The sequence below is a fragment of the Cygnus atratus genome, chromosome 24 (genome assembly GCF_013377495.2).
Source record: "Cygnus atratus isolate AKBS03 ecotype Queensland, Australia chromosome 24, CAtr_DNAZoo_HiC_assembly, whole genome shotgun sequence".
In the NCBI taxonomy this organism is placed as follows: domain Eukaryota; kingdom Metazoa; phylum Chordata; class Aves; order Anseriformes; family Anatidae; genus Cygnus; species Cygnus atratus.
Window position 1 is genome coordinate 6,316,667 of NC_066385.1, and position 15,596 is coordinate 6,332,262.

General features: G+C 65.0%; 2 protein-coding genes across 3 annotated transcripts; one reads left to right on the forward strand and one right to left on the reverse strand.

The window, feature by feature from the left end:
* Nucleotides 1-318: 318 nt before the first annotated feature.
* On the reverse strand, nucleotides 319-10,851 carry PSMA5 (proteasome 20S subunit alpha 5). The gene is made up of 9 exons (XM_035569193.1): nucleotides 10,698-10,851; nucleotides 10,043-10,109; nucleotides 7,918-8,044; nucleotides 6,871-6,938; nucleotides 5,975-6,082; nucleotides 5,814-5,872; nucleotides 4,794-4,896; nucleotides 3,517-3,603; nucleotides 319-598 (listed from the first exon to the last, which is right to left on the reverse strand). The coding sequence occupies exons 1-9, from the start codon at nucleotides 10,724-10,726 to the stop codon at nucleotides 521-523; spliced, it is 726 nt and encodes a 241-aa protein (XP_035425086.1). The 5' UTR covers nucleotides 10,727-10,851; the 3' UTR covers nucleotides 319-520.
* SYPL2 (synaptophysin like 2) lies at nucleotides 10,058-15,580 on the forward strand. Of its 2 annotated transcripts, none has more exons than XM_035569192.2 (6): nucleotides 10,058-10,141; nucleotides 12,020-12,091; nucleotides 13,415-13,539; nucleotides 14,181-14,382; nucleotides 14,471-14,662; nucleotides 15,178-15,580. In XM_035569192.2, exons 1-6 carry the CDS (start codon nucleotides 10,130-10,132, stop codon nucleotides 15,304-15,306), a joined length of 732 nt encoding a protein of 243 aa, XP_035425085.1. In that variant the 5' UTR covers nucleotides 10,058-10,129; the 3' UTR covers nucleotides 15,307-15,580. The 2 variants fall into 2 exon arrangements, with proteins under 2 accessions (XP_035425085.1, XP_035425084.1); XM_035569191.2 differs by lacking the exon at nucleotides 10,058-10,141 and adding an exon at nucleotides 11,811-11,915.
* The last annotated feature ends 16 nt before the right edge of the window (nucleotides 15,581-15,596 follow it).

The window sequence follows — 15,596 nt, forward strand, 5'->3', positions numbered from 1 at the left end:
GTCTGCCCCATTTAACAGGCAAGGGTTGCCCCATTAACCCAGATCTGTCCCACCCCCGCTCCGTCCCTGTCGTTAGGGGCATTTCCAGGCTCCCACCAGGAGGAAACAAACCCCCTCCGCTGGGGATTTCCTCCCTGGGTCAGAGCCCAGCTCCGCGTCCTCCACGAGAGGGAGACCTGTGACCGGCGCAGGGCGAGCGCCGCGTGCCGCAGGGACAGGGACAGCGCAGCCCCGGCCCCGCGCTGCGGCTGCAGCAGGTCCCCATCCTCAGCCACCCCGTGGCCGCTCTGAGCGCCCCCCGTTACAAGGAACCCGGGGTAGAGTAACAAAATGATTTATTATCATCTCCTCTTACTGTAGAGATCAGTTATGTACAGAAACTGTAAAAAAAAACCTCAAGAGCCTTCTGAGAAGAGCAATTACGGATGCTGCTGGAAATAAAATCACAGGTACTGGAAGGAACTGAGAGTCGGTTCTTTGATCGGGGGAATGAGCCTTTGAGGGAGTCTCTCTCTCCCTTTCAAATATCCTTGATGACCTCTTCAAGCTCCTCTTTCGTGTACATGTGGAACTTCATCCCAGGCTCCACAGTGGCAAGCTGAAAGAGAAGGAGCAAGGGGTTAAGTGCGCCTGCATATGTGAAGTGACAGCATGGGGCAGGGAACAGAGAGAAGCCACAGCAGACAGAGCAGCTGTTCCTTCTCGGCGGCCTGATCTGCCAGCCCAGCAAGATCATTCCACCCCGTAACATGCTCTTTGATTCCCTAAAATAGCTGCCTGCCGCAGAAATAGCTTTTAATTGACTCAGTCTCCTCATAGTAGCAGCAGCAGGGAACATCTACTGGGAACACTCAGGCCCTGCTTCTGCTCGCTGTGGAAAAAGACCCCGTCAACACGAGCTCTTCATCAAACACTGCTTGGGAGAGGGGTTCCTCGCGCTGCAGCCTCTTCTCCTCCAGCAACCAAGGGTACAAATCCTGGCCCATTATTGGCTTTAAGGGGACAGAGGCAGCAAAACACTCTTAGGGGGAATGCAGATGTGCTCTGCAAAACTGAGGCACACCGCCTGTTGATCACTAAACACCACCAGTAAGCAAGCTGGTCACCAGGATGCACCCTGCAACTGCCTGGTGCCCTACCAAGCGGGCCAAGCGCTGCCGAGACCACGTCTTACAGGGCTCAGCCCAAGGGACGGAGCGGGGGACAACTCAGTGCCCTGCCGCTGTGCCAGGAACAGCGTGAGGCAGCGTCCAGGGCAGACAGCTGAGACATTTCACAGGGCAAGCACCAGAACAAGAGATACTTGAAGAATTGTGAGACTGCCAGAGGAATGCAAGTGGGACTTTTGTTTGCACCCAGCTCACGGCGCAGAAGCCCAAGGCGCAGGCAGCTGCTGCAGGCGGGCGAGCCAAGAAGCTGCAGGAGCGCCGGGGATGCTCCAGAGCTCGCTCGCAGATGCCCCCGGCACCGCGCCCGCATCTGCGCTGCCGAGGGATCCGCGTGCGTGGCTGCACTGAGCACGGCTCGGGGGGTCCTGGCGCGTCCCACAGCCCCTCCTGGATCGCGAGGTCACCCGACAAACGGCGCGGGTAGAGGGAGGGCAAGCGCCTGCCTTCACCGAGGAGGAACAGCCTGCACGCTCAGGGCGAGACCCCTGCGCAGCCCAGGTCTTAGCGGGCGTTCTCAGACACGTCGGATGCTACCACAGGCACCTCGAGCCATTGCTGCGTGTGCTGACACCGGCCCTGATGGACCCGACAGCCTCGAGCACGCGTGTCTGCAGCCTGCTACCCACACCAGGACTTCTCCATGTCTGCTCGAGCCTGCGCCTCACTGCCCGCATACCAAAACTTTACTTAGCTATTGCCTTACAGGCTTCGCAGGGGAGTAATTAATTAAAAAAGCGTAACGTTGTTTAAGGTTCCTGAACGTGGCTGCCAAGGGATTTAACTGTTCCATGACCACACTCCCCCTTCCCTTTGCTGCTAGGTGGAAAAAAACCACCCAAGAAGGAGAAGTGACTTGAGTAAATGAAGTGAAGCACCACATACTTCTGCAAAAGCTAGAAAGCAAAGCAGCAACTTCAGGTGAAAGATTTTCAACCAGAAGGGTGACTTGAGTCAATAGTGACCTTTTAATCCTCAGCACATTCCTCTCGTACTTAACCCCGATACGATTCCTCAATACGTTCAGAGCTCTGCCAAGCACAGTTAAGCCCTGTCAAACGGGGACATGACATAAGGATACTGTACATGCTACTCTGCCTCAATTCCTTTGCACTGTACTGCGGATCTTGCAGGAGAGCCGTGAAGCTGATCAGGAGAGAACTGATCTGCCCGTGATGGGAGTGCAGCTGGGGAAGCAGATTTCAGGTGGCTGGCATCGTTTCTGGAGAGAGCATCTAAGTTTTCAGCGTGCTGCTCCCTGCCTGCGGGCCCCTTCCCTTCGAAGGAAGCCAGTTAATCACGTCGGAAGGGTCCCCAGCAGGAGTATTTGGTAAAAACAATGGGGTGCACACTTCCAGGGTCTTTGGGAAATGGGTTCCCAGTGCTCAGGGGAAAGGAAGGGGAGAACAGCGGGAGAAGAGCAGCTTGAGTCGGAACGCCATAATCTGAAAAGGTCTTGTGTCTCATAACCTGCCAGAAATAGAAGCAAACTCTATATGCCAGCCTTGCTCATCATCTGTCCGTTATCGCTACCAAACGGGAAGGTTTCGTTTGTTTGTTTTACCTTTGCCACCTGAGGAGAACCGTCACAGCCTAACAGTCGAGGTTTGAGGGGACAGGTACAACTGCTCCCACGGTAACCTCCGGGAGCTGCACGCCTGGGTCAGGCTGAGCTCTGCGAGCCTCGCAGGCAAGAGCTGGAGGTTAGCGAAGCGCACACATTCCTGGAGGCTTCACCTCTTTGGTCCTCCTGTCCGACAGATTTTTGGCACCCAGCCAGGACTGAATATAGCAAGTCCAGAAGCTGTATAGTTTTCGTTCCTTCTAATATTACAAGTACCAGGGAAAAAAAGAATGGCTAAACCCAGGGGAAGAAAAAGCAATCCTGCTGGCACGACAGGTTCACGCTGGCTGCCTGCCTGCGTAAGGTCAGGGGGGCTCCACTCCCACCCAGCCCAGGGAGAATTGCTTGCACCAGCACCCCGCGCAAGCCAGGCAAATGCACCTGGCTGCACACATCCAGAAGCCAAAGAAAGCTCCAAAAGCCTCCCAGTGCACCCCACAACGTACTACAACGAGCAGTTTCGAATCACAAGACCATCCGCAGCCAGCCAGCCACCGGCTTGGGCAGTCCTGAGCTACTCCGCCTGCCAAGCCCTTGCTGCACAAGCGCAGGCAGCCCTCCTCTCCAGCAGGCAACTTCCTTACCTGGGCGTTTAAAACGCAGCACGCTCCTGACACGCCTGCTGCGCAGCCAGTGGGATTTGCACCGAGGAAGCCTGGGCTACGCGCAGCGCAGACTTATTTACGTCGCAAGCCACGACTGCGTGCTGTTAACAGCCATAGTTACCTCGATGTTGGTTGCATTCAGTTTCTCCTCCATAACTTGTTTCAGGATGACAAGGGAAGATTTGATTGCTTCTTTCAGCGTCATCGACTGTAAAACAAATCACTCGTTAATTGCGCTGTTGATGCTCGAGCGAGCACTCGTTCTGTCGTTACCCCTTTGACTCCAAAAGCGTGCTGCTCTCCCTGCTCTTTTTCTCAAATCCTTTAAGCTGTCACTGGCAGCAAACTTAAAAGCTTATCAAATTATCTACAGTATCAACAAGAGATCAAAGTGCACTGTTCAGGCAGGACAGTGGCACTTGCAAGGACGGCGACTTTCTGTTTCTGTATAACTTTTTATAAAGCTTAAGAACTGTTAATCTGGGCACACAAACCTTGCTGTCAGGACCAGGGCACGAGGGTCTGCTTCCCTTCGCCAGTTACTGTCTGTCAGGCAGCTCCCCCCCGAGCTCCACTGGAAGCTCTGAAAAGCTGGACTCCTGGCAGAAGTCTTCCTGCTTTAATATCGTAAATCCCTGCGTGAGGGGAACTAGAGCCTGACGGCTGTGCGATGTTCAGAGGGATGATGGCTGTGCTTGCACTAACTTTGCGCTCGGGAGATGGCGAACAAGCCATGGAGCCCAGAACTCCGGCAGTTCTGCTACTTAATAAATTAGATTATCGAGTCTTAGGCTGGAAGTCTTCAAGGCAATCAACTGCACCAATTACGCTTTTCACTACGGTATTTGATTTCCTCCGACACAGAGGGAAGCAACGTTTTACTGCTCATCCAACAGGCCGAGGACTTGCAGTACAAAAGCCATCAACTTCACTGGCTCAACAGATCTGCAAGCCTAGCGAAACATCTCTTGCGTTACTTCCTTATGCTTTGGGCTGCATCCATACTGAGCCCTGCTGCTGCCTGGCCGTGCTCGTACAGCAGCTCTTTTATTTACAGAGGGCTTCCTGACATGGACTCAACTATCACCCGCTGGAGGCAGAAACCGGCATCTCGGGCTCTGGGCTCGTGTTCCACGAAGCTGCCTCAGCAGCCACAGCCCGGAGAGAAGCTGCTGGTTGTAGCGCCCCTCGCCGTGGAGATCCTTCACCAGCAGCTCCCCGCCGACGTCCAGTCACCGGATCGGCTGCCGAGGACCGAGCCCAACCCTGCCAGGCTCACGCACCTCCTCCAGAGCCCTCGAGTCTCGCGAATCGCTCATCGGTAAGGAAACGAGTGGATCCTCGTGAGTCACGAGCTACTTCTAACTCGTGCGACGTCAACCCAACCCGGCCTTTTACCTTATGGTAAACCTCTTGCAGGGAGCTCTGCGCGCCTTCCGAGGCGGACCCGATTGCTCTGGCATCGCACTGAACAAACGTCCCCGAGGGGTCCATGTGAAACCTGCCGGGAACACAGGTGGCAGTGAACAGAGGCGCACCCGGCCCCGCGCTGCGGCGTCACGAGGGCTTCTCCGCCGCCAGGCCCGCAGCCTCCCCGCAGGGCACTCGGCGCTGCTCAAAGCTGGGGAGGAACAAGGCCCCCGCGGGAGCAGCAGCTCGTCTGCCAGCGCGCGGCCGAGCTCACAGCAGCCGCTCGCTGCGCCCGGCCTCGGGGGCTGCTGCACCAAGCGCGGCCGCAGGTTGCTCCTCCTGGCACTCAGAGGAGGCTTGAGGAGTGCCCAGGGGTCTCCTGCAGCCCCCCGGGGGGCCGGTAGGCTCGGGGGGAGCTGTGCGCTCCCGACACTGCCCTCCATGCTCAGAGCAGGGTATTTTTTGCCCTTTTCCCTTTTAAGAAAATCAGCACGTTTTCACTACTGCTCCCGGGAGGGAGACTTTTTTGGGCTGGCTCTGCGGAGCCAATCCCACCTCCAGCGGAGGCGGTGAGGCTGCGTTTCAAGCCCAGGAGTTCAGGTTACAAGCACTCCGCCTCCCCAAGGAATGTCACAGCAGGCTGCAGATATTATGTTACCGGTGGCTCTGCTGGTCCTTTAGGGACAGGTAAGAATAAACTCAGGACAAGGAGAGCTTTAACACCTCCCTCCTGCCCAGGAGGCCACACAGAGCAAAGCCAAGGTTCGCGGCAGACACAGCACGCTCTTCAACCCTGAAGGAGCAGGCTGTGTGAGCACTGCTGTAACCCTTGTTTCGAAAGGCAGGCTTAAAAGCATTAACAAACACGTCAGGTGCACAATGGGATAAACCCCGAGGGTTTAGCTTATAGAAAACCGCAGAATCAAGTCATTAAAGAGCCCTGGGAAGTTTCCGTTAGAGGTTTTCCTCTCTTCCCAAAGCTGGCCTGGATCACAGAGCTGAACTTACAGCTGGGGTCCCTTCTCATCAACTCCTCCAAAGAGCAGCGCGACACCAAACGGGCGAGACTGCAACAGAAAGCAGCCGACAGGTCAGGCAAGGCCGATGGCCAAGTCAGAGGAGAGGCGGGAGCAGGCTCGTGGAGCACCCCCAGCCCTGCCACTACACACCATGGCGCCGGGGTCCGCGTCCTCCTCCCCAAACTGCAGCGCCAGGTTGGAGACGGCCTGCGTCACGCTCTCCACCGTCATGGTTTCATTGTAGGTGAACCAGTGATTCTGTAGGAAAAACAAGGATTCAAGTCATCGCCTCGCTCCCCTACAAGGGCGAGCCCGGACCACTCGCAGCGGTCCGCAGCAACGCCCCGCGTAGCCACAAAGGCAGCTTCGCCCAGCCGCTCCCGACAGGCGGGGGCACGCGGGGCGCTGCACGTTGGGCCCCAGGATGGAAGCACCGAAAGGAGCCGTCGGTGCAGGACACGCTGAGAAGCTCGGGATGGATCCCACAGAAAAGCTGTGGCCATCCGGGCCTCGGGATCCCAAGGAGGAAGACGCAGGGCCAGGGCACCCCATCCCCGTGCTTCCAGGGCCCGTTCCGAAGGGGGGGGCGATCCGATTCTCCGGACACAGGAGCAGTGCTGGCGCACAGGAAACCCCCCCCCGGGATAAGCTTTTAAGTACAGAGCGGTGATTTGTACCGGGACCCGAGTACCTAAAGCACAGAGGAATTTCAAGGGGCCAAAACTACAACCGAGCCAATCTTCTGACAAAGCGAAGCCCGACGCACACGTCACCACGCAGTCGGTGGCAGGGCACCGCCAGCGGTCAGAGGCTCCACGGGCACTGGACACCGCGCCCGAAGAGTCCCACCAAACGTTCAGCACCAGAAAGGAAAATGCGCAGCACGGGAGACTCCGCCTGCTCGTTCTGCAGGAGCCCCGCGTGGGAAGCCAGGCTCCCCGCAGGCCTCCCACCCCACACCGGTTCCTTCGAGGCGACGACCTTCCCACGGCAGCCGCCCCGGAGACCAGCGCCGGTGTTTTGAGAAGAGAAAGAGCAAGCCTTACCTGCGTCTCCACTCTCGCTTTATCAATTAAAGTCTTTGCATCAGCTATTAAGCCGCTCATGGCACAGCCTGGAAGCAGAGGGAAACCACGCGTCACCTCCTCACCGACCTGCAGCGCGCTCTGCCCCCCCCCCAGACTTCCCGAAGCCCACGGGGAGCGTCCCGAGACGCGGCAGCTCGCCGGGGAGTGAGGAGCAGGGGAGGGAAGCGGCGCTGCCGAGGAGCGGGGCGGCAGCGCTCCCGCTCGAGCGGCGCCCGCTGGGACGGACGCGCAGCTGAGGCAGGCGCAGCGCTGGCTTCTCCCAGGCCTCCCACCCGCCCCACGTCCGGATCGGCTCAGGGGACACGTTTGAGGCCGTCCCAGGGGAGCCACGAGCCCGCGGGGAGGGGAAGGCGTCGGGCGCTGCTGCGGGGAGGGCCGGCTCGCTCCGCGCTGGGGGTTTTGGAGCAGCCCCTGCGGGAGCCCGCAGCACGAAGCCGCTCCCTGCTCCGAGAGGGGGCACACGGGAGGAGGAAATGAGACCCTGCAAGGGCTCCCGAGCTGCCATGACGCGTATCGTCGGCAACACGGGCATCTGGGAGGTCTCCCGCTCTTCGCGTGACATATTTGGTAACGAGAGCTTCGCGGGCCCCCTCAGGGTGCAGAAGGCTGCTGCGAGCAGAGGCCCGGGCATTCGTGCTCCAGGAGAACCTGGCCCAGAGTCAAGCCTTTGCACTGCAGTAACTCCCTGCCCTCCCGGAGCTAATTTTGGGATGAGCCTTCACGAGGGAGGTCATGGAAGGCGGGGGGCAGGGGTGCTTCAGCTGCCTCTTCCTGCTCCCGTAGCTATGTCCTGCTGGCCCGCAGCCTGGAAAACCAGCGGCCAGGGCCTGCTGCTGGCCGAGGGCTGAGAGCTCCCGCTTGGCTCGGCAGAGCTGCCTGCAGGGAAGGCCGGGCCTGAGACGCGGCTTCCGAAACTCGCAGGGGACAGCTTTACTGCACACACACCCACAGAGCTGGAGGGCCGTGCCCAGGGGCAGCAGACGCGCGCTTCTCCTTTCTCCTTACCTATGTGGGAATCTATTTCCACGATCTTCTCGATGCTGCTGGGCTCCATGAGCGGGGAGGTGATCCTCTTCTCCACGGCCAGGCAGACGCCCTCCGAGGTCTGGATCCCGATGGCCGTGGAGCCAAGCTGCAAACAGCCACAGTTACCCCACCACACCCAACGCGGGGTAGCCACGACAGAGCATAAACGCCACGGTGCGGCACTAATCCCGCTTTACACCGCTTGGAGGGACGTTGTTTTGGAGCCGGACACATCAGCAAGGCACAAAACCCGTGCGCAGAGCTGTCGGAGCTGCTCTCTGTTACAGCTCGAAGCGGGGGGCTGGAAGGGCGAAGCCCGTGCAACTTCCTGCTGGTCAGCTCCTCGGGACCAGCGGCGTCGGGGCAAATAATTCAACCTCTTCCCCGAGCACCAAGCATAAGTTTTACCGCTTACAGCCGTACGATTTTAAAAGGCCTTGTGAACCCGGCTCTGCGAGACAGACAGGAGACGCCGAAGCGAGACCCGGAGCTCGCGGAACGGCCTGTACTTGTGGCGGTGTCTGCCTCCTGGCTCAGGCCCCGTTCTGTCGGTCAGCTCCTTTTCTCCTCAACGCCTTTCGTCCACGAAATGTAGCGTGAACGAGAGCAAACCGCACGTACACCACGCTCCGCGTTCCAGGTAGAGGTCAGCCCCCCGCAGCGTCTTCCCCCGACGTGCGGGTGCTGGAAGCACCCGGCCCCGAGGCCTCGGGGCTGTCACATCGCGAGCTCGGGGCCTTCCCGGGGTGACTACGCCAGACGGCGTGCGGGGGTGCCTGCTCGGGAACGCTCGGCTCAGAGCAGCCGGGGGAACCGCAGCAGTGAGCGTCCCCGGGTCTGTAACCAGAGGCAGGCAGGGGTCTCCCCGCCGCAGCGCTCGTGGGTTTAGGCACGGCCCAACAGCCCCCGTCCTCTAAGCGTGCGCCTGCCACAGCTGGGCACGAACCCCAAGTGAAAAAAGGACGCCTGACGTTATTCCGGGAGTGTTTCTGCCCGTCCCACGCCCCAGGGCGCAGGCACCCCACGCACGGAACACGTCCCAGGAGCCCCGAGCCGAAACAATTGTGTTTGCAGCTTATCAGCTCTCCGGAAACCAGCACAGTCTAAAAGCTTCCAGCCGCTTTCTACTCTGCCAGAAGTATTTGCAACTATAAAACCTGGCGTGAGGACCGGCTTTCTCACCTCCCGGGGCCTTAAGCAACACGAATTACTACTTACTACTTCTCGCCTCCTCATTTATCATTCAAAGAATGCTTTAACGAACTACAGCAGCGGAGGGAAGCTAAAGCCAGCAGACCCCACCCCGCACTCCCCCTTCCCCCAGTTCACACAGAGGGCTGCTGACAGCTTCTCAGCTTCATCCCCTGCCGGGTTTTACGCCTCACCTGAGCAAACCACGAACCACCCTGAGCTAAGAACATGAAAGTCAGCCCGCCTAGAGGAGGGCTGCCACTTTGTTGTTGCTGTTGTTTAAAAGTGACTCCACCATCGCAAAGCACACGGACCAGAAAGCAACGCTCCGCTGGCCGAGGATGGTAAAGGGGAAGCGGAGCGCTCCTCTGCCGTTCGAGGAGCATTTAGGAACCCCGCAGGTGCCAGCTTCCGCAGCTGGAGTCGCGGCACGCGAGCACTCGGCGCCTCTCGCTTCGACGCTAGCTTCTAGGGGGTTGATTTGGGGATTAGCATCTCTGGACTGCGTTTGCTTTGTGAGTAAATCGGTGGCGAGGAGGCGGAGGGCAGCGTGCCCCAGCCCCTCCGGGCTGCCGATGCTTCGAGGAGCACAAAACAGACGAGCGGAGCCGCAGGAGGCGCAGCTGGACGGAAGGGACTGCGCTCCGGCACAGCTCCTGCTCTCCACACTGCACATAAGAGGCCAGGAAAGAGCTGCCAGCAGCCCCAGGCGGGAGCAGCACCTATTGGGAAAGCGGCGTCCTCCCGGTGCTGCTCAGCGCCGCGTTGCCCTGGGAAGCCGGCCAAAGCCTGCTTCGCTGCAGAGCGAGACCGAAGCGTGGGAGAACAGAACCCGCCCGGCTTTCCTCCAGGCAGAGCCGCTTTGGAGGAGCCCTGAGCGGCGCGGCGGGACGGCCGGGAGAGCAGACGGTACCTTTATGGCCTCGATGGCGTACTCCACTTGGAAGAGCCTCCCCTCCGGAGAAAAAGTGTTCACACCCCTGCGAGAAAAACGCCAGAGATGCTGCAAAAGGCAGGGATCCGGATCCGACAAGGGGGCCGGGGGCTCTCCCTCAGCCGCGCCCCCCCTGCCCCCCCCGAGCGCTGCTCCCCGGGCCTGCGCCAGGCAGGAGAACAAGAGGGGGGGGGGGGCGGCCGCAGGTTGTGCCGGGGGAGGTTGGGGTGGGAGCGAGGAGCCCTTTCTGGCATCTCTGCCGTTTATTTCTGACATTTTTGACGTTTATTTCTGGCATCTCCTGCCGTTCTGCCCAGCAGCAGCGCTCAGGCGCTAGGACGGGCTGCCCGGGGGGGGGGAGGCACCGCCCCGGGGGTGCTCAAGGCTGGGCCCGGTGCTCGGGGACGTGGTTCTGGGGGGGGAGGGGACGGGACGGGGGCGGGGGCCGATCCCGGGGGGCTCCCCCAACCCCACCTGCCCCGGGGCTCCGCGAGGCGACCCCGGGCCCGGCCCCGCCGCCCCCGTTCCCGGCGGAGCTGCGCGGGCAGGGCAGGGCAGGGCCGGCCGCAGGCCGCTGACTCAGCCGCAGGCCGCGGGGCCGGGCGGGGCGCGGCGGGGCCGGGCGGGCACTCACCGGTCGTACTCGGAGCGCGTCAGGAACATGGCGGCGGCGGCGGGGGCGGCGGCGGCGGGGGGGGGGCGGGGGCGCGGAGCCGGGGCCGGAGCGCGGCAGAGGCGGGAGCCGCTGTGCCCGAGCCGGGTGCGCCGCCACTTCCGGCCAGCCGCCCCGCGGCGCGCATGCGCGGCCCCCCCCCCCCCCGCTCGCGCGACTTCCGCCCGCGCCTCAAGCGCATTGGGCCGCCGCGCGGGAAGCTCGGCCAATAGGGAGGCGGGGAGGGCGGGCTCGGCGCGGCGGGGAGGGGAGTGGAGGGAGAGGAGCGGGTGCGAGCGGGGATTGGCTGAGGCGAGGGAGGGGGCGGGGCCGCGCCGGGGGGAGGAGCCCCGGGGCACCCAGAGGGAGGGGGCGGGGCCACGCCTCGGGGGGCGGGGTCAGAGCGGGAACGGGGGCGGGGCCATCGCGCTGTGGGGGTGTGGCCAACGGGATGGGGGCGGGGCCGTACCGGCAGGGGGCGGGGCCCTTGGGCGCGGCGGGGGGTCCCGGGCGGCCCCGGGGGGGGGGGGGCGGCGAGGCGGGGGGCGGCCGCCGCTGCCCGGACCCCGAGCCCCCGGTGCCCCCCCCGGGCGTGGGGCCCCGGAGTCCCGGGGGGCCGCCCCTCCCCCACCCTTCCGCTTCCCCGTGGCGCTTCCTCCCCGGTACGGGCAGCACGCGGCCGGGGGGCGGGGGGGGCCGGGGCTTCCCCGATCCCCGGCCCGGAGCTGCTCGGGATGGGGTCTCCGGGCGGGGGGGGGGGGGGGCGTCTGTCCCGGCCCCGGCCCCGGCCCCGGCCCCGGCCCCGCGCTGCGCTCCGGGGCTGCCGGTTAGCGGGGCAGGGCGGGGGGTGCGGGGCCCGGCCGGCCACCGGGGGGACCGACCGACGGCCGGAGGCAGCCCCCGGGCCACCGCCAGCCCTTGCCCGGAGCCCCGGGGCCGCCCGTCCCGAGGAGGGGGGGGGCGGAGGGGGGCCGGGGGCGGGCCGGGGCCGTCCCGGGCGCGGTGGTCGGCGGGGGCCGGGCCGGGGGCGGGCCGGGGGCAGCCGGGGCGGGGCGGTGGGGCTCCCGGTGGCGGCGCCGGGGCGGCTCTGACAGCGGCGCGGCGCCAGCGGGCGGCGGAGGCAGCCCCGACGGCCCCGACGGCCCGGCCATGTCGGAGCCCGGAGCCCCCGCGGCCGGCGACAAGGCGCCCCGGCTCCAGGTGGGGGCCCCGGGGCGACCCCCGGTGCCGGGGGCAGGTCCCCGCCGCGGCTCCCCCCGGGCAGTCCCCGGGGCCCGGCTCACGCCCCTGTCTCCCTCCCGCAGGACCGGGTCCTGGGCGGGATGCGCTGGGGCCGCCTCCTGGAGCCCCTGGGCTTCGTCAAGGTGCTGGAGTGGGTGAGTGCCCCCCGCCCCCCGCGCAGCGGGACCCCCCCGGCCCCTTCCCCAGCACCCGCGGGTGCTGCCGCCCCGCGGCCCCCGTCCGGCCCTAACCCCAAGCCCGGATTTGGGGTGTCCCCGTCGCTTTCCTAAAGCCTGCGGGACCCCCCCCCCCCTGGGGACCCCGTAGTCCCCAGCCCACCCAGATCCTGCCCCACCCCAGCGGCTGTGGGCGGGGGGACCCCAGCAAGAGCTTCTCGGGGGGCTCCGGGTGCGGGGCCGCTTGGCCGCTTCGGTTCGGGCCCCGCGGCCCCCCCAGTGACCTTGAGCAGGTGGCTTCACGTGGCCACGCCGGAGGGGACGGGGACTTCGGGGTGCTGGGGCCCCCTCCTTCCCATGGGGTCTGGGGGGCAGCGGGCGTGCAGGGAAGGGGGCAGAGGGGGGCAGCGAGCCCCAAGAAGGGGCACCCTGGGCATGGGGGGGGGCAATTCCATGGCCCCGGTCCCCGCCGTGCTATGAATGGCTCCGGGATTGTATTTCAGGGCCGCGGGGAGGGCGGCATTTCTGCAGCACGGCCACGCCGTGGGCTCCAGCACCGGGGAAACTGAGGCACGGGGCAGCTCGGCCACCTGGCCCGCGGGGCCGCGGCCGGACACCTTTGGGTGTCTCCTGCCCAGAGGAGCGGGGCCAAGGGGGCTTCTCCCACGGTGCTGACCCCGCAGCTCCGGAGCGTCCACCCGGGGAGGCACGAAGCACCCCCCGCCGTTGTGGCTGCTGGGCAGGATGAGGCCCCCCCATGCGAGGGCAGCCCAAAACGGGAAGCGGGCGGAAAGCCCCCGGAGAGCGAACGGGAGCAAAGGCCCCGCCGGAGCGGGGCAGCGCGGGGATGTCCCGTGCCGGAGATGCGCGGCACGGCGCGGGGCGGCCGTGAGCGCTCCTGCCCCGGCGAGGAAACGCCTGCGGCGGTGGCAGGAGCTGCCCGGTGTGCGCGGGGACCTGCCCGTCCCCACGGCGTCTGGCCTGGCCGGGCGGCTTCCCCAGCGCTGCCACCCCCAGGGCAGGACAGGCCATGGGGTCCCTCGGTGGGGATGCTCCCGGCGTCCCGCCCCCCCGCTGCCCCATTTTGCCCCCGGTTCGCCCCCATTTCGCCCCCGTTTTGCCCCCTGCCCGGTGCAGGCGGCAGCCCGGGAGCTGGCGCGCGCGGCCGACAGCTGCGGGGTGGCAGCGCGCCCTGCCTGCCGCGGCCGTGACTCAGCGCCAGGGGGAAACCCGGCCAGCTGCGAGGTCCGGGGGCGTCCCCGGGGTTCTGTGCACCCCCCGACCGCTGCTCCCCTCTTGCAGCTCTTCGCCATCTTCGCTTTCGGGGCGTGCGGCTCCTTCAGCGGCGAGACCGGGGCGACGGTGAAGTGCAACGGCGAAACCAAGGAGATGAGCGCCATTTCCGTGCAGTTCGGGTACCCCTTCAGGTGAGGGGGGCGAAACCCGGCTCCCCCCCAGCGAATCCAGCGTGGCCCCGCAGAGACCTGGATGTGGCCGGGGGGGAACACGGGGTGCCGGCCGGGGAGTTAAACCCCGTCCCCAGCGCTCAGTGCTGGCTGCGACTCTGCGGCCGTGGCACCGCAGCCAGGGAGGGGCCGCATCCAGCGAAGGACCCTGCCCAGCACAGGGGTTTGGTGCATTTTGGGTGGATGTGGGATTTTGTCCACCCCATCGGTGATGGCGTAGAAGCGCAGGCTGCCCTGGAGGAGCCTCCTCTGCTGTGTCACGCAGGAGCTCAGGCGTGGCCGTGGGAGCTGCCGGGTCCCCCCGGTACCGGGGGGCATCCCTCGGGGAGGGCCCGTCCTCCTGCTGGCTCCGCATCCTGTTCCTGTAGGGATCTTCGTTAAGCAGCGAGGGTGAGGAGGGAGCCGTGCCAGCCACAGGCTGCGGCGTTAGCCCCTTCCCTCGGTCGCCAGGGATCGGACCTGGCTGCGATCCATGCCCCGTCCTCCTCCCCTCCATCCTTCAGGGATGCCCCAGAGCAGTTATTTCGGGCAGCAGAGCTGTCCCCAGCACGCCACCCGTTCCCGGGCCACCGGCGTCACCCCGCCGCTGTCCCCGCACCCAGGTTATACCAGATCCCCTTCGAGATGCCGGACTGCGAGGGCGAGTCTGAGACCCGGACCCTGCACCTCGTCGGTGACTTCTCCGCCCCCGCCGAATTTTTCGTGACCCTGGGGGTCTTCTCTTTCCTCTACGCCATGGCAGCTCTGGTGCTCTACCTGCGCTTTCATTCCCTCTACGGCGAAAACAAGAAGCTCCCCTTCGTGGTAAGGTGGCTGCGCCCCAGGGCCGGATCCTGCCCCACAGCCGGCGCAGGCCAGGGAAGGGGCTGAGCCCGGTGCCTCGTCCCGGCAGGATTTCTGCGTCACCGTCTGCTTCGCCTTCTTCTGGCTGGTGGCGGCGGCCGCCTGGGGCAAGGGGCTGAGCGACGTGAAGGCGGCCACGCGCCCCTCCAGCCTCATCGCCGCCATGAGCGTGTGCCAGGGCCAGGACGTGGTGTGCAACGCGGGCGCCACGCCGGCCATGGGGCTGGCCAACATCTCCGTGGTGAGGGCACGGTGCGCGGGAGCTGCGCAGACGCGTGTGCACGTGTACACACGCTTGCACACGTAGATGCGGGCACACGCATTCATCTGTTTGCTGGGCCACACACGCACACACACGGCAAACCTGCGCGCACACGTGTTCACACGGAAACGCGCACACAGCTACACCGTGCACGCGTGTGCATGCACACACACGCACGCACAGCCATGCCCACGAGCCCTCGTGCACACACACACACGTGGGATTCCTGAGCTCAGCCGGGAGAGGGCAGTGGGAAGCCGTCGCACACGCGCTCCGCAGCCGCGCTGCTCACGGAGCCTGCTGCTGGCACGGGACGGGGGGCCCGTCCTGCACCCCCTGCGCCCGGGGACAGCACGGACCCCCCCAGCCAGACGGGTCCCCGGGGCAGGCGGTGGCACCGCAGCCCCTGGCACGGCGGTGGGGGGGGGTGGGGGGTGCCCGGGGCTGGGTCACCCCCGGGTGCCCCACGCCGCGGGTCTCTTCTCTCCCTGCAGCTCTTCGGCTTCATCAATTTCCTGCTGTGGGCCGGGAACTGCTGGTTCGTGTTCAAGGAGACGGCGTGGCACACGCAGGCTGCGCCCCGCGACAGCGCGGCCGAGCAGGGAGCCATCGACAAGCAGTAGCCGCCCCGCGGTGGCAGCGGCATGGGGACGCGGGGGGGGGGGGACGCCTGTCCCCAGGGGACCTCGCGCCGGCCACCAGCCCGGGGACGGGGTGTCGCGGGCCCCGGGGGCACGGGGGGGGCGGCTGCTGCAGGGACGTGCGCCCCCGGTTGGGGGGGCGCAGGGTCGGGGCATTAACCGCTGCTGTCTGGCTGTGTATAGGGGTCCGGGCGTCCCGGTCCGTACCCCGCGTGCCCGCTGCTGTACGGAGGCGTATAAAGGTCCTGGGTACCCAGCTCTGTGCGGGGCGC